At 34.2% G+C, this 21516-nt stretch overlaps 2 protein-coding genes and 1 long non-coding RNA gene across 4 annotated transcripts; 1 reads left to right on the forward strand and 2 right to left on the reverse strand.

Annotated features, from left to right (window-relative positions):
• Positions 1-8888: 8888 nt before the first annotated feature.
• On the reverse strand, positions 8889-15968 carry LOC110720416 (probable dolichyl pyrophosphate Man9GlcNAc2 alpha-1,3-glucosyltransferase). Of its 2 annotated transcripts, XM_021899449.1 has the most exons (8): positions 15828-15968; positions 15369-15434; positions 12187-12668; positions 11888-12071; positions 11663-11770; positions 10504-10665; positions 9674-9926; positions 8889-9577 (listed from the first exon to the last, which is right to left on the reverse strand). In XM_021899449.1, exons 3-8 carry the CDS (start codon positions 12582-12584, stop codon positions 9132-9134), a joined length of 1551 nt encoding a protein of 516 aa, XP_021755141.1. In that variant the 5' UTR covers positions 12585-12668; positions 15369-15434; positions 15828-15968; the 3' UTR covers positions 8889-9131. The 2 variants fall into 2 exon arrangements, with proteins under 2 accessions (XP_021755141.1, XP_021755140.1); XM_021899448.1 differs by lacking the exons at positions 15369-15434; positions 15828-15968 and adding an exon at positions 13265-13428.
• A 1021-nt stretch (positions 15969-16989) lies between these two features.
• LOC110720310 lies at positions 16990-17844 on the reverse strand. Its single transcript, XM_021899312.1, has one exon. It carries the CDS (start codon positions 17842-17844, stop codon positions 16990-16992), a length of 855 nt encoding a protein of 284 aa, XP_021755004.1.
• A 550-nt stretch (positions 17845-18394) lies between these two features.
• Positions 18395-19297, forward strand: LOC110720284. Its single transcript, XR_002511303.1, has 2 exons — positions 18395-18488; positions 19096-19297. It is a non-coding gene; the product is annotated as an uncharacterized LOC110720284 (long non-coding RNA).
• The last annotated feature ends 2219 nt before the right edge of the window (positions 19298-21516 follow it).

Raw genomic sequence — 21516 nt, forward strand, 5'->3', positions numbered from 1 at the left:
GTCAATGGCTGTGTTCCGGAGTTCAAACCCGGAATTCCTTTGTCGAGCTCTGCTGTGAAGACGGTTAGTTTTTTTTATCCATCCTCAGACAGGGATGTGGGATACTACTAAAGTTGACTGGTTTGTTCCTACGGCCGCCTCTACAATCCTCGCAATGGAGGAACCTGATACGACTAAGGAAGACTTTAGGTTCTGGGCGACCACCCCATCTGGAAGCTACTCGGTGAAAACAGGTTATGCAATGCTCCAATTGCAACTTTCTCCTGTTTCCACTCAATCTAGTACTGATTCCTTCTGGAAAGTACTATGGTCTCTCCAGTTACAACCTAAATGGAAGCTTTTTTTTATGGAAATTGCTACATCACGCTCTTGCAGTTAAGGTACAGCTCCAGCACAGAGGTGTTCCGATTCAAGATGTATTTTGTGACCTCTGTCGTTCCGAACCAGAGGACTTGCAACATATTTTCATAATGTGCATTACTGCACGATTAGTTTGGAGGGGTGGATGCCTTGGTATCCGCTCAGAATTTAATGGAGACCTTTCTTTATCAGATTGGATCCAAGATTATATCCGATTTTTTATTAGTCTGGATGGACCTTCTAGTACTCGCTTAGGTACCTTTGTCGGTACGCTTTGGAGTTTGTGGCTATGTCGGAATTCCAGAATCTTTAAGGATTCGTCCGCATCTCGCCCGTTTGATTCTCAGTTCGCAGAGGTAATGGAATCACATTCCATTTTTGTCGCTTCGGATGCCTTTGCAAGTTCGCCAAATGGTGTGGGGGTGATGGTGGCTCCCCTCATCCGCCTGGGTTTTACGTTGCTCAGGTTGGAATGAATTCTCAGGAGAGTGCTCTTCTCTCCATGCAAATAGATGGGTCTTGGTTCAAAGACTCTCAAAATGTCGGTATGGGATGGTGCTTGGATAATGATGACCCGTTGGATAATCAGATCATTGGTGGAAGTAACTTTGGGGTATGTTATTCGGCTTTACATGCGGAGGCTCTGTCATGCTTGTATGGGTTACAATGGGCTTTGGATAGTGGGTTTCATTCCATCGTGGTGTTTACAGACTCATGTAATCTGGTTTCCCTCCTATGGGGGGATGGCCATGGTAATATAGCTTATATTTGGCTCATCCGCAAGATTCAGCGTCTTGGCTCAACTTTCCAATTCTGTAGTATTTACAAGGCTGATCGTCAGCGCGTTCAAAGAGCTCATCTTATAGCAGGAGAAGCGGCGGTTAACTTCATTAGCTTTAGTATTAATATGTAGTCTGTTTGTATCCCTTGTCAAAAAAAAAAAAAAAAAAAAAAAAAAAAAAAAAAAAACCAATAAATGTGAATAACCAATGCTTTTATTTTATTATAATTTTTTTTTATTTTTTATTTTTAATGTAGTAGTGTATTCAAATCGAATACCTCAGTTTGGTAGGAGGAGAATTTATTTAAACTTTTAATCACACTCAAAATCAGGTACTAAATTGATTGAATTCACTTTAATTTAGTGGTCCAACAATACTAATTAAAACACGTCACGCTTGTAGTTTTAATGCCTTTTTACATTTATTTTTTATTATTTATGATACAAGTTTCAGCTATATATACAAGTTTTTACAAAAATAACAATATAAGAAAAATAAAATTGTCACTTGGTTCGTTGGATCTTAAAACTGTTGGGTGTTGGATCATGAACAATGGCTGATAAATTCTTATAAATTATAATTTATAAATATGAGAAAAATGCTATTTATAAATATACACTAGAAAATCATATAATACAGTGTAATAATACACCCCAAAAAATAATATTCCCGTAATAATAATACTTTAATCACTAAAAAAAATAATGTAATAATAATAATAAAAAAAAATATATAATGATAATAAATATATAAATAAATAAAACCTTGTATTGTTTCAAAAAAAAAAAAAAAAAAAAAAAACCTTGTAAATAGTTGTATACTTGTATGGACATGTGGACCTACATAAAGTAATAACTAAGGGTCTATTCACTTCAGCTTAATTTTAGTTCAGTTTAGTTCTTTTTTTTCAACTCCAATCAGTTTAGTTCAACTCTAATCAGTTCAGCTCCTAATTTTCTTCTCTCATACGGAGTAAAATATTCATTTTAGCTCAATTCAGTTCAGTTTAGTTACAAACTTCCAATCAGTTCAGTTCAGCTCCAATCATTTCAAAATATATGTACAGGCCCCAAATTGCCTAAAAATTTATTGAGTTTCCTTTGTTAATAAAACTCTTTGTTATTTAAAAAGAAAATTTAAAAGAAGCCAATCAGCCATCACACATTCACGGGTAAAAAGAGGACGTTTTAGGAAACTAAGCTTCCCGAAGAAAATAATTACAAATTTGGTTGCGTGGAAAAAGTATTTACAAAAATAAGCTTCTGGGGTAAACCGCTGCCTCGGGCAACGTTTTACCCTCTATTTTTTAAAAAAAAAAAAATCTGCTACAAAAACGCTGCCCCAGGCAGCGTTTTTATAGTTTGACTTTTTTTTTTCCTCGTTTATTTTTTTAAAAAATTAATTAAAAAAAAAGGCAACAGCATAAAACGCTGCCCCAGACAGCGTCTTATCTTGTTAATGAAACGCTGCCCCAGACAGCGTTTCTGTCTGGTTGTAAAACCAGAAACTCGAGCTTCGTTTTCAATCACGTTTGCTCTTCATTCCTTCGCCTCCTTCGCAATCCTCTTCCTTCCCTTCCCAAATTTCCTCTTCAATCCTCTTCAACCCAATTTCGTATTACATCCAATTCAAGGTATGGTTAAATGTTAGGTTTCTATGCATAACTGATCAATGATTATTGCAGGCGGCAGACATGGCATCGATGGTTGACGCGCTGTCCCTTAGCCTGGCTGACGGGCCCACCGGGAACGAGGTCCAGCGGGTTCGGGATATGGGCATGGCCAGCTTGCGTCGATATGGACACGACTACCTCGTCCCCCAACGGGACACGTATGATGGCCACTCGATGCATTCGCAGTTCGAGCTCGGACAGAGTAGTTGTGGAGGTGATTTTACGACGCCGACATTCTCAGAGGACTACACCTTCCACAGCACTGCGTCGTCCGGCTCCCAGGAGGTGCCAGATACCAGCCAGCTGACTCCCCCGCCGCCTCTAGACCCATTCACCACCATTACTCATTACAGGCGGCGGCGTGTCAGACAGAGGGCCGAGCAACCTGACCTAGATCAATTGCCCCGGATAGATGAATCGGGATAGTGTTAGCTTAGTTATTTCATGTAGTAAAATTTTTGTATAGATTAGGTATATAACATTTACATTTCTAATATAATAAATGTTTTTCGGTCAACATTTGTGTGTTATGTTCTTTGTTTCCCAATATGTTTTGATTTATGTATATATTGACTTGTCAACGGTGGTGGTGGAAGGTAGTGGTGTGAGGTGGAAGGTTGTTGGAGGTGGTGGTGGTGGAAGGTTGTTGGAGGTGGTGGTGGACGGTTGTTGGAAGGTGGTTGTGGTGGTGGGAGGTCGGGGTGGAAGGTGGTGGACGGCGGTGGAGGAAGGTGGTGGAAGGTGATGGTTGGAGGTGGTGGTGGAAGGCGGTGGTGGTGGAAGGCGGTGGTGGTGGAAGGTGGAAGGTGGTGGAGGTGATGGTTGGAGGTGGTGGAGGGCGGTGGTGGAAAGGGGCTGGAGGTGGTGGAAGGTGGTGGTGGTGGTGGAAGGCGGTGGTGGTGGAGGGCGGTAGTGGAAAGGGGTTGGAGGTGGTGGAAGGAGGTTGGGGGTGGTGTTGGAAGGATGTTGAGGGTTGGGGCAAGAAACTGGTTTGGTGCTGCCAACCAGGTAAAACGCTGCCTGGGGCAGCGTTTTACCTGTAAACATATACAGATAAAACGCTGCCCCAGGCAGCGTCTTATGTTCAAGCATAAGACGCTGCCTGGGGCAGCGTCTTATGTTCAAGCATAAGACGCTGCCTGGGGCAGCGTTTTGTGCTGTTGCCTTTTTTTTTAATTAATTTTAAAAAAAAATAAACGAGGAAAAAAAAAGTCAAACTATAAAAACGCTGCCTGGGGCAGCGTTTTTGTAGCAGAATTTTTTTTTTAAAAAAATAGAAAGTAAAACGCTGCCCGAGGCAGCGGTTTACCCCAGAAGCTTATTTTTGTAAATACTTTTGCCACGCAACCATTTTTGTAATTACTTTCGTAACGAAGCTTAGTTTCCTAAAACGTCCACCAAATTTACTTGTTGGAGTGAATTTAATGGTTCTATTACTTCTATGTTTCCCAATCACTTTATTAGGTTTTTTTCTTTTATTCTATTACTATGTACTCGTATAATTTAGAATAATTTTACTCTGTACTTGCTAATATTAAAAATCAATACATAATTTGCGTCTAAAGTGAGCTCAAAATAATTAAAAGCTATTAAAAATGAAATAAAAAGGGTTTTTTTTAAAAAAAAATAAAAAAAAAGTGTTGAAAGAGTCTCAAAAGCTAATGATGTGGACGAGATTTGATTTCCGGTTTCAGACACTGATATATTACACGGTTACACCTAAAACTTTAACCAACTAGAATAACTGACATTTACATAAAGTAATTGATTTTTGAACACTTACTGAATGTTCAGTAATATAAAGTAAAGATGTCAATTTTAGAAAAGGTAATGATTAGTATTTTCATAGTAAAACTAGCATAGTGCCCGTGCGATGCACGATTTATAAATCAAATTATTAAACCCGTAGGAAAAATAAAAATAAAAACAAAGGTAATTCATTTACTATTAAATGACTTGGTTACTAATGATCAATAAAAAAAATAAAAAAAAAATTAAAGAAACGTTATTTGAATAAAATTTTATGTTATTTAAATTTCTTTTAATTTTTTATAATGTTATTTTATTACTTGAAAAATAATTGAATAATACTCCACATAGCTATATAAGAAGTGGGCTAATTCATTTATATCTCCCGTTGAGAAAAAACTAAAATTTTCTTATCATACCATCCGCATCAGTAGCTACAATCAATCTAATATATACATGTTTTATTTACCCGTCGCACTCATTAAATATATAGACACAATAATAACCTTATATTTGACCTACCAAAACATATATTTTCCTAAGTTAAGCATTGTGCCAAAAACTATATATTATATAATAGTCATATATATAACCAACAGCCGATTAAATATAGTATACAACACAAATACTTCGTATATAGGTATGGATACTGATAATTTTATATAAATAAAATATACGGAGTATATATTACTAAGATTTATCCCTACCTTAATTATAAAATGGTTAACAAAACTCTTATAATAGTGCATGAACATTCATATATCTAAAAATGTTCTTTTTACATATATTTCCCCCCATTTAATTTTAAAAGCCTTAAAATTGTCTCTTGAATTCGCTAAATTGATTTAAAAGGTTATGTTTATTTCAATATTTAAAGCCATTTACTATTTTCATTTCCTTTTGTTTTAATTTTTCTATTTAGAATTTATTATACTATAGGTTTCAAGATCGAAGTCAATATCTTTTTACCGTACAATCACTAAATCAAAGTCGCTCAACTAAAGTTTTGGACATTGCATAACTACACACACATCCAACACAATTAATGATTACATGCAAATAATTTTTATAAAACTACGCATTCGATATAAGTTATTAAACAATTTAACTATATATACATTTTGATAGGTTTATATCTTTCATTTTTTTTTTTTGAATAGCATAGGTTTATATCTTTCATATTAACAAAAATTTACAAATGTTATTATTATATTTTGAAAAAAAAAAATTAGACTTTGGAGTTTTGTATAAGATAGATAAAGGATAAGTTGATTCCCGTCAAATATGCATTGAGTTTTGGGTGTTCTATCCGGTTCACCCTTTGGGCTAATCCAGATTTGAGGATATTTTCTAGGTTATTAGGTTCCACTCCCCTTCCGATTGTTGTAGGGGAGCGAACACAGGTCCTCCCTACCAAGTGTAGTCTCAATCACCACTACACCAACAACCAAACACTTGATATGGAGAACACGTGTTATAAAATATTATATTATATACATATACTTTTTTATATTATAAAAAATATTATATCATATACACATACTATTATAGTTAAAAGTATTATTATGTATAAAACAACATAAATTATTGCACATGATTGTTATATATCTAGAATAGCATTGTTAATACGAATATTACAATTTAAAACACGAGTAATAGCTATAATACATTTTATATCTATCCTTTTTCCGTCAAATGTCTAATTCAATTTAACTTTTATTATTCTTCTTTAGATTGGCTATTGGTTCAGTTTTTTTTTAATTTTTTTTTTATTATTTTTAATGCAAGAAAAACAATAGGTCATTGTAAAAGACATTGTATAGAAAATGAAAGGCCGTTTAAAATTAAATTTTTGTTCAAGATTATGTATTTTTTTCCAAGACAACATTTCGGCTCAGCATTCAATATTAGTACAACAAACGATAAAAGTAATTTTTACACTATTTTGTATCTTAATCAAAAACTTTTGTATTCAACCGATTACTTGAATTGAATTTAGTATAACTTGTAGACTATTTTGGGTAACTTTTATCAATAAAGCATAAATAACTTTCATTCATTACAGGGTAGCTTTTATAATAGGTGCATAATATTTTATTGTACATCTGATTTTTTTTTAAATGTTTGTATTGATTTCATAATTGATGTCAAACTAAATTCTATATATTTTATTTAAATTTCATAAAAAAAAAAAAAAAAAAACAATATTAGCCTTTCAAAATACGAAATATTTGTTTCCTAAATTATGCCACTTTAATATTGCTTCAAATTAGTTACAGTATTATTCTTTAACTTGACTATAAATAAAGATTGGAAATACTTTATGGAATATTTCTAGTATTAGCAAGTATATATTTATTATAAAAAAATTAAGTCAATAGTTATGTTAGGAAATCATGAAAATCTTATACATGTATAGAAACTTGCTTTTATTGTTTGAAGTTTAACAAAAATACTATGCTTGAATATGTAAACAATAATTATATAGATATATTTTATACTTAATATAAGCCAATGAGAGAGTGACATTTGTCATCCTCACATTGAGGCGCTTGTCTTTTAGTATAATAATATAAGATAGATTGTAAAAGGGGTGTAATTATACACTATACAAGTTGGGTACAATCGATGAACAATGAGATTCTATAGAATTGGGCCAACTCGTATTATTTTTTATTTCATTTTTTCTGAAGAAATTGCTGCTTTATTTTTGGACAAAACAACTGCAATTCAGGCCCAACACTATACAATCACAACTTCACAAGTCATTCGAATAATAATAAATAATAATAATAATAAAAATTCAATACAAGTATTCATTAAGTGTACTTTTTTTTTTTTTTTTGAAACAATTCAATTATGTGTACCTGAAACAGTAGAAATAGTACTTTATAGGAGAAAAAATAATTAAAGTAGAATTATTTAACTCAATTACAATATTCTGGTACTCCGTACATACTTTGCCATTCCTTGAAAGGTTTAGCATTTGTAGACTCCTTCACATAATGAGAAAATTTTAAACCAAGCCTTGAAGTTGAAACTCACATCCTCCAACTTAAGAGGTAAAGGAACTAGTGAACTACTAACTACGAGTAATTTTTACCATTATATTAGTACTCTGTATCTTTTACTCCGTATATTATATAGTGTATATAACAAATTCTAGTATTTGTCTATAATGTTATAAATCTAAGATATGAAATTAAATAAATCATTGAAGGAAAAAGAAATAACTAACACTTTAAACAAATTACATAGTACTCCGTAATGATCATAAAATGTTATTAAACAAATCGTATAAAATATTGTTCATAATATTTAAATCTTATATTCAATTACAATTTTATTTTTCATCAAATTAATTTCCGAATATAATAAAAATCAATCTCATTCTACGTGAATAAATACAATAATCCGAACATTGTCTACGTAATACGGAGTAATTAGTTATGGAGTTGGTTTTTTTTTTTTTTTTTTTTGTTTTTTTTTTTTTTTTTTGAAACATTAGTTACGGAGTACTTGTATATCATTAAAAACTTGTTTGAGAAATTTTATACGGAGTAGTAATTCACAGCTAAATTGATGTGCAAGGTGTTGTCACTATACAATTAAATTTTTGCCCTTTTTGACAGAAGAATGTAATGCGATGAATAGATGAGACGAATGCATTGAATTTGGTAAGGACGCAGGTTTTTGACTTCCATTCTTCATCGTTCCTTCTACGTAACATTTATATGTCATTTAATAAACAGGCTACACATTCTTTCTTTAAGAGTTATTGTGCACTTGTCTAGGACGGATAGGAGTTACCAATTGCAAACATCTAGTTGGTCCACATCTTACAATGAGGTAGCCGAGCAAAGCTGGTTGTCAACTAGTTTAGTTTGTTAAAATCTCGAGGATCAGGTCTGGACTGCTATTTCTAGCTCCTGAGTCGGTAGTTCCCTATTCCTTATCCACTAAAGGTAGAGTAAGGCTATCCTAACTTATACTTCATCTCAACCAAAGGTCGTATTACATGTCAAGAATAGATCTTCATCCTCTCAACCAATTTAAGTTTACCAACCCATCTTCAAAAACAACTTGCTTCAAGCAAACACATAACAATTTCATTACTACACCTACCAAAACGGCTATAGTTGGTAGCTTTATCCAAATTTCATTGTGATTGCAAGTGTACACTATTTATAATCTTACTGACTGAGAATAAATACCGCATAAATACCTTCAATTGTCACGATACTTTGAAGTATAGCTAAAGGAAACAAACAATCATAATGCCGTCAAGCAACTGTCACTAACCGTAAGGTTTAATTCTCCTTGGATGTTTGTGAAATAGCGACTTCTATAAATGTACATGGAATAGAAATTTCATACAAGATGATAAGCCTAGTACACTGTTAATAAATAGACTGGAACTAAAGAAACAAGGCCAGGTATGTCTGTACAAAGAAATAAAAAAGCCTGATGCTCCAAATCAGAAACGCTTAAACTTAAATTCATCAACAATATATCATTAAAAAGGCATGTTTAAATGTTATATTAGAAACAATTAATCATAAACGAGATCAACGAAGTTTCTTATCCTTTTCTAATGAAGTAGGCTGTTTATGCAGCAGCCATTGCTTTGTATTGGTATAAAGTGCGAGCCAAACAAACTGAGAGAAGCAAACAGACATAATTATAGCTTCAAATAGGAAAGGATACCTTTTTGGAGGATTCATAACCATGTAAACTACGTGGAGCACGAAAGAGCAAAAAACAAGAAGGCTCATGACTAATAATTTGAAGGTGATAAATGATCTGATCTTCCCTGAGTCTTTCTTCCTGGGAGCATAAAAGAGGAGGTAGAAGAGAGAGAGGAGTGCGATGTATGCCAAAACAAGCCGGTCACGACATAGGAGTGGAAACATCGAGAATAACCCAAAATGAGTTAACCATCTGAAAACCAAAGGTTCTTCAAGAGCCAATAGACTTGCTGGCAGAAGAGGCAGTAAGATTGACTTCTCATGGACTGCAGAATTATGCCATGAATATAAGAAGTTCAGCAATAAGTGCTAAAATCATCAAAATGTAATGGTCAATAAGATGAAAGTGAATTAAAGCTTACCTTGAAATGAAAACAAGTAAAATGAGAAGGAACTATTAAGTAAGGCATAGAGGAATCCTTTGTTACTTGGATCCTTTATCTGCTGAACCATTGAAGGCAAACAAGTTGACACGGTGGCTACAAGGCTAATAAGCCTCAAGGACTGGTTATCAAAAAGTTTCTTCCACTTAATTAGAATTGATGTAGTGCACCAAAAGTTGGCAACATAATCCTCATAAATTCCTCTCTCAAAGGGAGCAAGACGGGCCAGAACCTGCACATTTTAAAAATTTAATAAGAAGACCGCGGTTTCATTAATTAAGAAGTACAGTCACTTGGTCACAGAATGTTATAAGATGTTTGTCATCAAGAACCCAATTCGCAACAAAAACGTGTTCTTTATCTTATGTTTCATTGTGGAGGTTTCTTCCAAAGGGGAAAGCAAGGAAGATTTTCATCATGGGTTTCGAGGAGATAGGATAGTATCCAATCAAATGCAAGCCAGAGTCATAACACTCTTCAAAATATCACAAATTCTAAATTCATAAAATAAATAAATAAATAAAAGTTAAAAAGTGGAAAGTCCAAGAAACTTTATGCTTTGCATACGACAGGGCAATTAGAAACAAATCATAAATCATAAGATAATAATTCAGCAGTTTAATTTTAACAGTTATACAAAAGCATGCTGCTTCCACCACAAGCAACACAATTTAATAAACAGAAGAGTTTAAAAGTGAAAAAGAAGAGATCACTGTGCATTCATCCATAATTATGAACAAGTAAATGGCGATAAATACCATCTAACAAGTACTTAGCAGAAGGGCATGAGAAGGTTTACTATTTCATACTTCTAAAAAGGCTTCTTTTGAATGCAGATATGGCCACCAGACTACAGCAAATGTTCCAATGACAACCAAGGCCAGTTTTGACACTTCAAGGAAAGGATTGCGACGCTTTAAGCATCTACCAAGGAGATGGCTGAAAAATGCTGGAGCAAAATATGCACTCATCTGTCAGAAAACAATGAATTAAACGACTTCAAAACACAAGAAAAGACAGCTGTAACACAAGTCAGTTTAATTTAAACGCAGCGACCTACTTAGGGTTCGTTTGGCATTGCTGTGGTTTTCTGTTTTTTGGTTTTTTGTTTTTTAAAAGTATATTATATATGTCACATAACGAATCAAAAAATATTTAGACTTATTAAAATCATGATAATTTTGAAAACTGACAACAGAAAAGTGGAAACACCTTTTTCTTGTTTCCTGTTTTTGGTTTTTAGTTTTCAAAAAAACAGGAAACTGAAAACAAAAAATGATGTCAAACAAGCCCTTAACAAGTTCTTGCCTATGCCAAACAGGGTTGAATGCAAAGGCTCATTCTTAATTAAGGAAAGAAAATTTGAATTAAATTCTTAAAGCATTTTTTTCTCTGCTCTTTGTATCTCCTATAATACATCAACCAATTCATATTTGAAAGAGCACACTACATCTTCTTCAGAAAAATGGCGGCCCAATTTCTCCTTTATACAGATTAACAAAAAAACAAGGGAAATAGGTCACTAACAACTACGAGTAACATGTAAGACAAATGGATAACCAGCATTCCTGTGTTACCTTTTATCTTTACAAGAAATGCATAAACTCAAGCCATAAGTCAAAAGTACATCATAAATGCATTAATGATAAAAATTTGAACAAATCAAGCAAGGGATTTGGATAGTTTCACATGCAGTGGCCAAACTTGCATCCAAAAAATAAATATAGTTGTTTGGGAAAATAGCGGGAGGGGGTAAATTTGAACCATAGAGATAAATTCATAATATGGAGGTTTCAAACATTAGACCAATGCTTGTTTGTAATTCCAATCCCTTCACAAACAATTTACATTAAATTAAACAGAAAAAAGGCTGGACTGGTTTCGCTGCTGGGGCCTGAACTAGGGGCCAACCAAGTTCAGGCCCTGCTCACATAGGATGTCTTGACTAAGGAAGGGATAAGGAAGCACCTGCTTATGGCTCAAAGCAAGAGTGAACAAAGCACAAGCTACCAGCTCTCTACTGGAGATAATAGCTGCAACAGCACCAATAGTGAGACCCAAGCTGATACAGTTGAACTGGAAAATGACATAAACTTGATGAGTCAATACAAACTGGAAAATAACATAAAGTTAATGAGTCAATACTAATAAACATTCAGTATCGAAAATATTACAGGAGAAGGGGAGAAGAACCTGGAAATGGCCATGGTCTATAACAATAAGACATGGATTCAGTAAAATCATTGCCACAAGCCAAGCTACATCACTCTGATGCCTGCGAGGGCGGCTAGCGCTATATGATAGAGCAAAGTAAAATACGGCAGGCAGGAACACCAATATGTCAGAAGATAAGACTGTCCATCTCATCAGCAGCTTTCTACAGGAAATGGAGAAACAATCAGTTCGAAAGGCAACTTCTAGTCTACCACTGTAGGATCCTCAGAGAGCTGTGTAAATGTGTAATACTAAGGAATCTGCCAGAAACAACTCACCCAAGATAAGACTCGTGACCACGAGAAGTGAAAAGGGAAACAGATTCAGGGAGAAATGACTTCAAGAAGATGCCATGAACATAGCTCTGATAGGCAGTCAGTGGAGGGTAGTCGAGGCCCCAGTAGCTCAAGTCATTGGCAGTGCTATTATGATACCATTCCTTAACAGGAAGATTAGTAGTAATCTCCATCCAATGCCTCTGCGCTTCAAAATCGCCAAATTTTGGGGGATTTCCAGCACCAGAGTAAGGATGAAGTGAAACAGCTAGCCTAACTAGCAACGCGAAAAGGGAGATGCACAAGAACAAGGCTCCAAAACCTTTGTTAAGTAACCACCACCATGGATTTTTGTCATTCTGATCAATAATAATGACCTTTCTTTCCTTTTTGCTCCCCATCTCGCACTGCCAAGCTCACCGCACAAAACACCGGTTTTTTTTACATTTTCCCCCACAAATCCATCATGGTTTTTTAAGCAAGGCCTAGAAGTACAAAGATTCAATGTGTTGAAAAATACTCCGTAGTATCACAAAGGGAAAAAATAACACATATGAAACTCAAATATATTAAAAAAAAATAAATAAATAAAAAATAAAAAAGCAGAAATATCATCAGTCATTCAGTCCTATGATTATGCAATGCTATTATATGGGATACTGTTGCAAATATCAATCAATGTCAATAGTTTAGTGCCAATTTTTGCACAACGTTATTGAGACAATACAATAAATGTACTAATCAATGCCCGATAACAGGAGAAAAAGACCAACATGTTCAAAATCAAGGTCTTTAAAAGATTTGTGTTTTTCAGACCAACAAATCGTGTTTCCCTACCATTAAAATTTCACAAATTTGATGAAACATATACCATTAACATCATGATTATTTGAAACTAAAAGCATAAAAATCAGGTATCAGCAAGTAACAATCGCAAATTCACAATTCCACAAACATTTAAGTAACAAACTGCTTCAATAATCAATCCACAATTGAAGAGCCCTAAATTGGATAAAATTGACGATTTGCACTATGTTGTGAAATTAATTGACATTTGATGATTTAAAAAAAGAGATCTTACTTCAGAAGCTGCTTCAATGGAGGAGAGAAGGCTCAGAAACTGTTTCAAAAGTACGCTAGATTCAACCAACAAAATGTTGTTATAAAATTTCTGTTATTTGGAGTTGGGGAGAGAATATGGAGTTGGGGAGAGAATATGGAGTTGTGGACTAATCGAGTGTAGTTGGCGGAGGGGCATTTTGGGGTTTGAAGGGCACAAACTTTTTAAAAAATCGGGTGTACAATAATTATTGTATATCTATTATAAAGATAGCATAAAGTGATCAAAAGTTACCTCTGAAATGAATAAAAGTTACCCCAATATGCATAAAAGTTACCCGATACAAATAAAAATTATCTACGCTTTATTAGTAAAGAATCACATTTTAAATGACTAAAAATCAAATATTAGTGAATGAATGTAATTAAATTACCTTTATACAACTTTACTTATTGTCTATTTGTAGAAAAATTGTATTATGTTTTAAGTTACCCAAAAAAGGCAAAAAGTTACCCTAAACCGAGGGCAATGCTATAACTCACATCCCATTTGTGGGACTCACTGTTGCTATCTGTTCATAAAGACGCAAATATTTAAAATGTATGCTTTTGGAATATTGAAGTTAGAACTTAGAACAACCCAAAAGTGACTAAATATTATGCATTAGTAATTAGGACAGACATCAAGTAAACTACAAAGAAGGCAACTAATTATTTATAGTGAGGGCAAAATATGAAGACGGGTCGGGTTCAGCATGCAAATCAGTTTTTTGCTTCAAATATCAAACAAATTAATATAGTGGAAGCTAGGAGATTAAAGGAATAGGAAGAAATCCTAAAGTTTTAGAATACTACATGTTAACAACTGTAAAGATGGACTAAGAAAAAGTTGTTACCTTTGACCTAGTGTTTAATAAAGATTTACATCCCCACAACTAAGATAGATGGCTCTTTAATGCTTAAATTACTCAAAAAATGAGGATAAGAAATTTTGACGCAAGGTTTAGGATAAAGTGGAAGGCAAGTACAAAAATAATTGGATTCAAAAGAATAGGTCCGGTTGACCTACGAAGCCAGCTTACCTGCTGATCATAAATCACAGAATCATGGGCAGGAATCATTCAAAGAATGAAAAAAGGTAATTAGTTCATCTAGGAAAAGAAAAAAAGAGAGAGAGAAGGCCATAAACACCCAAAAGGACCTCAGGTTCTAAATCCTGACTAGTCTGATTTTGACAATAGCAGAGTTAGCTGTTTTGAAAGAGCATACTCAACAAAATATCAACATTAACGACTTGAAGTGAATTAATGGATAAAGAGGACAAGTGACTAACAACAAACCAACAATAAGTATATTTATATTCATATATTATCTTTGATTCGAGTTATAATTGTGTATAGATCAACAACAGAAGAAGAATCTTAATCTAACATAAACCCAAGTTTAGAAGCAAAGTACTAAAACCAACAATGAAATAAGCATGGTCTATGACCAAGAAAAATAAAACAACAAGGAATTCAAGCATTAGAAAGATTCACCAATAAAATCCATTTTTATATCACCAAGGAAAAATAATTCATCTGTATAGGAAAAAGTTAAGTATGATGTGCCCAGATTTATTTCATAAAATAAAATTAGTGGATCATGAAATCAACAGGAAATACTTTAATTGAACCAGATTTCTAGCAAAAATTAGCAAACATACAATTAAATTATCATCATAATAAACAAAAACAGGAAGTAAACTAACATGCTAAATTTCAGAGTAAAATACTAAAACCCAAACTGTGTATATGTTAATTTTTAAGGTTTTAATTTCTCAATGCCACCACTGATCTTCCTTCCCCACCAAAATAAACCAAAAAACAACAAGATCAACAAACCCAGACTTGAAATTCAACATGTATATGGCCCAATACTCCAAATTCAACAAGCATTCTATGCTATTTCATTAATGCTTCAACTTCAAAGCAACTTGTAAAATTTAGTGTCAAAATCATACAAACCAACAATAATTGAATACAGATTATCATTATTCCACATACCCATAATAAATTAATAATGCATATAAATGACAATCGGATTAAACATTAAATTCAAACCAAAAAAAAAGGAAGAAATTATACCTTGAAGCATACTACAAATCATGAAACCAAATCAATGTTGCTCCAATCTGCTGCTATTAAAGGCTCCTGGACAAGGAATTCAGATTATTAATCCCAATATCAGCACCTTACAAAACCAGAAAATAAAGTTAATAGCAAAATGCAGAATCCACCAAAAAAAATTTAAGAATAATTGATTAAAATACAAAACTCTCTTTAAGAATAAAAATCGATTAAAATTAAAGTTTCATCAGCCAAATTAAAATCCGTTACTAACAAACCTTATAAACGGTGATTTAAAAATTTGAAGTTAGTTTCTAAAAATTAAGAAATCAAAATCAGAAATAATTAAACTCAAATGTATAAAAACTAGTAAAAGAGTGAGGAATTTGAAGAGCAACAAGAAGATCTCCAGGTTGAGCAAGGTCGGCAATATCAAAAAAAATACTCCGTAAATAAATAAATAAATAAATAAATAACCTTTAGGATGAGAGAGAAATGGAGCGTATTGAGAAGCAGAAAGTAGGGGAACAAGTAAAAGGGTTGAGGATGAGTTTAAACGTTGTAATTGAAAACTTGTAGAAAAGCAAGATTACAAGTCTTATAGTTGTGACTTACTGACTTGTGAGTTAATGTGACATGTCGTGTGCACTTCATGGCATTCAACTTGTGGATGTTGCACCAACATATAAGCTTTCTAATTTTTATTACGGAGTACTTGTATTATTCGTTAATAATGATCATAAATTTAAAGGAGTACATCCACAAGATTTTGCAAATTCCATGAGGATGGATTGTAATCGAGCATGAAGTCTATTGCAAGCTGAGCAAACAAGCTTGAGCTTCACAATGTAGGGGTAAAACCGAATGACCATAATTTTCCTTTTCATCAACATTTTGGATAGGGCATATGACAACGAAATTACAATATAAGTGGAGGTTTTAGGAAATACTTGGTAAAACTTTATATGTACACTTGATTTACGATCATATTAGTGTTAAAACAATTTTAAGATAACTTTTAGTCAATTTGAAATGGCTTTTAACCTAATATGATTTTAATGTTTATAGGATATAAAAAGTTTTCTAGTAATTTTCACACACTAATATTAAAATTTTACAACAATAATCTATTAACTATTTATACCTTATATCATATTCCAGTTTGACAATTATATTCCATAAAATATCCAAATGAAATAGATTTAAATAGACTTCATATGATAAAAAAAAAAAAAAAAAAAAAAAACTGTCAAGTATCACGCCACCTTGGATAGATTTCATAAGATAAAAATTATTAGGTAAAAATTCTATTTTCAATCAAATTAGGATAGAATTTTAGAATAAGATTATTAGTTTAGAATTATTTCTTCGGTAAAATACCAAATAATAAATTTAATATAGAGCTACTTTGTAGCAAAAAAAAAGTTAATTTAGAATTCTATGTTCAATCAAATTGAATTATAATAGTATAATTTTATCTTAAAAGTCCATAAACTACTCGGGCATCGCCGGGGCACAAAAACTAGCGTATATCATAAACCCGATATTTTTCTTTCCCAAAGATTTTTTTTAGAAAATACCAAGATAATTTTTTTTTTTTTTTTTTTTTTTTTGAGGGGAAGTCGGGCTAATGCATTAATTAATCAATGGACAATTTGTCCGAGAGTACATAAGGGGAGATCATTACAGGACAATGATTCACCCAAACCTGTTCAACACCAAATGGCATTAGCTTAGCAAGGTGATGGGCAACAATGTTACCATCCCTTTTAACATGAGACCAAAGAAAAGACATAAAAGCACTACTGGTAGACAAAATATCCTCCAAAACTACATCGAAATCTGATAAATAGACAGAAGCTTTAGTGAGGCGAGTTATGAGAACTTGGTTGTCCGATTCAAGTATGACATTGTCATACCCAAACCTCTTAGCCAGCTTTACAGCAAGAAGCATGGCTTTCCCTTCAGCAATCCCCGGAGGCCACCAAGCTTTAACTCGTCTTGTGGCAGCAAAGAGCACATTACCTTCACTATCGCGAGCTATAACACCCATACCAACCCAACCTTCCTCACTCAATGACGCATCCGAATTGAGCTTCACAACCCCTACAGGTGGCGGGTTCCATTTGTTGCTGCTAGCTTGTTGCTTTGCTGCTGAAACTGCATATACTTTCTTGCTATATAACCCATGTTCTTCTACGGCTTTATATACTCTCGCAAGCAAGACATCATTGGGGGTGGTTTTGTCGCTAAAAATTTTATCATTTCTTTCCATCCAAATCACCCAAGCAAGGATTGAAGCCCGTTGCTTAACTTTCCTCCCTACCTCACCCCAACGCACAAGAACATCACACATAGATTCACCTTCTTGAAGCACAGCAGCAACACACTCACTCTCCTCCCATAGCTCCTTCACACGCACACAGTGAAAGATTGCATGAGCAGCAGTTTCGTCCTCTTCACCACACCACTGACAGTGAGCAACGTCCACCATATGACGGTATTTCAATAAGCTCTTTGTAGGCAGCGTATTTGTACACAATCGCCACAAAAAATGTCTTACTTTTGGCGATGCATCCAGCCCCCATATAGCAGACCATGCTTGGTGAAATTGGTCTAGCACTAGTAGAAAAAAAGCATTAGGCACCCCCCATATGGCACCGGTTCAGGCTAAACCGGTGCCCAAAATCGGTCTAGAAATGGGCGGGATTTTAGAAGAAGAGAAAAGGAACCGGTTTAGCCTGAACCGGTGCCAAAAACTAAAATGGCACCGGTTTGAACCGGTGCCAATTGAACCGCTCCTCAATTAATAAAAAAAACCGGTTCAGCATTATTATAATTATAAAAAAAAAACCTCCCATATATAAAGGCCCCCCCCCAAACCCTACACTCAAGCCGCTTCTCTCCTTCTCTTTCTCTCTCCTCTTCTCCTCCTCTTTCGCTCATCATTCACCACTCATCTCCTCGTCTTTCGCTCATCATTCACCAGATTTTCTCATCTCCTCCTTCCCTTTCTCATCTCCTCCTCCTTCCCTTTCGCTACCATGTCTCCTTTTCCTTCTCCTTCAAGCCCACCACGAAGACCACCACGAACATCACCACGGAGACCACCACGAGCACATGCAACACCACGAACCGGTTTGATTTTGATTTATTTTTTTCGATTTTGATTTTAATACATTTTGTTTTCGATTTTGATTGTAATACATTTTGTTTTCGATTTTAATTTTTTGTTTTTCGATTTCTGGGTTATTTTTTTTCCGTTTTCAATTTTGATTTTTTTTTTCGATTTTTGTTTATTCGATTATAATATGTTTTGTTTTCGATTTTGATATTTTATTTTTTGATTTCTGTAATTTTTTTTTCTTATGTTTGATTTTGAATTTTTTTTCGATTTTTGTTTTTGTTTATTCGATTTTAATATATTTTGTTTTCGATTTTGTTTTTTTGTTTTTCGATTTCTAGGTTTTTTAATTTTTATTTTTTATCTGGGTTTTTTCGATTTCAATTTATTTCCATTTCTGGGTTTTTTTATTTCTGGGCATTTTTTTATTTAATTTTTTTTCGATTTAATTTTTTTGCGATTTCAATTTTTTTTCTGGGTTTGAATCTTAATTTTTTTTCTAGGTTTGAATCTTAATTTTTTTCTGGGTTTGAATTTCAATTTTTTTCTGGGTTTGAATCTTAATTTTCGTAATTTTAGTTTACAGTGAGTTTATTAATGTCGGTGTTTTAATTGATGCAGGTGAAGAATCAAGGTGTTGCTTTTGGAATTTTGATTTCAATGTTGTAGTTTTTTTATTCTTTGATGTGTAATTTTTTTTTTCTTTAATGTTATAATTTTTTTTTTCTGGATTTTGATGTTGTAATTTATTTTATTTTTTTGTATTGTAAAATAACAATTTAATCATCAATATATTTCGTATTATTCAAGCTTGTTATATGTTTCTGATTATATTTCTTATTTAATGATCAATTTTGATCAATATTCATTTCATTTAAGTGGATAAAATATTATGTGTGTATGTGGATAAAGCAAACTAAAAAAAAAATTAAAAAAAATACATGAATTGGCACCGGTAAACGGGTGCCAATTGACTTTAATTCCCAAAAAAAAAAAAAAAAAAAACAGAAGTTATGGCACCGGTTAACCGGTGCCTATTTGACCCTATGGCACCGGTTTTGAACCGGTGCTAAAAATTGGGTTTTTGGCACCCCCCAAATTGGCACTGGTTCAAACCGGTGCCTTAGGCCGGGTTTGAACCGGTGCCTAATGCTTTTTTTCTACTAGTGTAGGTTGCAACCAGTACCAAGCATATAAGATGTCTTAGTTGAGTACATACCGTCATTCGAAAAAGCCCAAGTGATAGTATCCTTCGAAGCTTGCGCACCCAAGGGGATTGAAAGAATGCACTTTGTGTCTCTTTCATTAAAATTAGAGGAGATGAGCTCCTCATTCCATTCCATTCTCGAGAAATCAACAAGTTCATTCACAGTACTCAACCCCTCTACTTCCGGACTTGTCACAAATCTTCCCTCATCATCTCCAACCCACGGGTCTCTCCAAATATTAACCATGGTGCCATTCCCAATACGCCAAATTAACCCCTCTTTTACCAAAGCCTTGGCACTCCATATGCTCTTCCAAGAATAACTCCCAAAAGTGCCCAAATACGAATCAATAAAAGAACAATTGGGGTAATATTTCGCTTTCATCACTCTACTAAGGAGAGAATCCTCCTTATGAATAAGCCTCCATGCTTGCTTACCAAGTAAAGCCACATTAAAAACCTCCAAGTCTTTGAAGCCCATTCCCCCAAAACATTTTGGCGTACACATTACATCCCATGATTTCCAGTGTATTTTCCTTTGAGAGCCCGAACCCCAGAAAATTTTTGCCATGGCCGACCGGATACTCTGAATGACTGACGAAGGAAATTTATACACCCCCATTAAGTATGTTGGAATCGCTTGGATCACCGCCTTCAATAACACTTCCTTCCCGGCCCTTGAGAGTAATTTTTCTTTCCACCCCATCAGCTTCTTCCAAATTCTGTCAAGTAGTGCCCCGAAAATGGCTTTTTTCGATCTCCCTACTATCGTAGGAATTCCCAGATATTTGCTATGACGGTTAACCATCTGCATATTAAGAATCCCTATAAGTTCCTCTTGCTGCTCTACACTTACCCCTCTACTGAACGACACTTCCGACTTTTCAAAATTAATTTTCTGACCAGATGCTACTTCATATGTGTTGAGTATATCAACTATCACTTCACATTCCTGTCGAGTCGCTCGAGTGAAAAGCAAACTATCATCTGCAAACAAAAGGTGAGAGATAACAGGGCCACTCCTACTTGCTTTAACCCCATGTAGCTCACCAATCTGAACTTTATTTTGTAACATATGGGAAAAAGCATCAGCCACCAAAATAAAGAGGTAGGGAGAGAGTGGATCTCCTTGCCTCAGGCCCCGAGTTGGGGTAACCTTCCCACAAACACAACCATTAATAATAAAGGAATATGACACTGACGTCACACAATGCATCACCAAGTTGACCCATCGACCATCAAAACCCATAGTGAGAAGAAGCTTTCTCAAAAAACCCCATTCAACCCTGTCATAAGCCTTACTCATGTCAAGTTTCAACGCAATTGACCCTTTTCTGCTCCTGCTACGGTTTCTCATTGTATCAAACAACTCTAAAGCTATAAGAGCATTATCTGTTATCAAGCGTCCTGGAACAAATGCACTCTGATTTTCTGTAATAACACTTGGCAAAATAGACTTTAGCCGTAACACAATCACCTTTGAAACTAATTTATATAAAACATTGCACAGATTTATGGGGCGATACTCAGACATACTCGTAGGTGATTTCACTTTTGGGATAAGTGCTATATTAGTGTTGTTCACATGGTCCAGAGTAGAAATACCACATAAACACATTACTAACAAAATTAAAAACATCATCACCTATAATGTGCCAAAATTTCTGATAGAAAATGGCATGCATACCATCCGGGCCGGGGGCTTTGCACGGGTGCATTTGGAGCAGGGCTACATGAACCTCTTCTTTTGTATATGGTCGGATAAGATCAGCATTATAGGAATCCGAAATGACCGGATGAATGTGCTGCAATACCTCATTAATACTCTCACCTGT

Source organism: Chenopodium quinoa, unplaced genomic scaffold (genome assembly GCF_001683475.1).
Source record: "Chenopodium quinoa cultivar QQ74 unplaced genomic scaffold, ASM168347v1, whole genome shotgun sequence".
Taxonomy (NCBI): domain Eukaryota; kingdom Viridiplantae; phylum Streptophyta; class Magnoliopsida; order Caryophyllales; family Amaranthaceae; genus Chenopodium; species Chenopodium quinoa.

What these genes read in the sequence shown, in the direction of transcription:
- LOC110720310 (XM_021899312.1), bottom strand. Translation starts at nt 17,844, where the DNA reads ATGGTGGACGTTGCTCACTGTCAGTGGTGTGGTGAAGAGGACGAAACT.
- LOC110720416 (XM_021899449.1), bottom strand. Translation starts at nt 12,584, where the DNA reads ATGGGGAGCAAAAAGGAAAGAAAGGTCATTATTATTGATCAGAATGAC. An exon ending in CAAAAGAAGCCTTTTTAGAA is followed by an intron (nt 9,927 to 10,503) that starts GTATGAAATAGT and finishes TAAAATGTGCAG; the next exon opens with GTTCTGGCCCGTCTTGCTCC. An exon ending in TTACTTGTTTTCATTTCAAG is followed by an intron (nt 9,578 to 9,673) that starts GTAAGCTTTAAT and finishes ATAATTCTGCAG; the next exon opens with TCCATGAGAAGTCAATCTTA.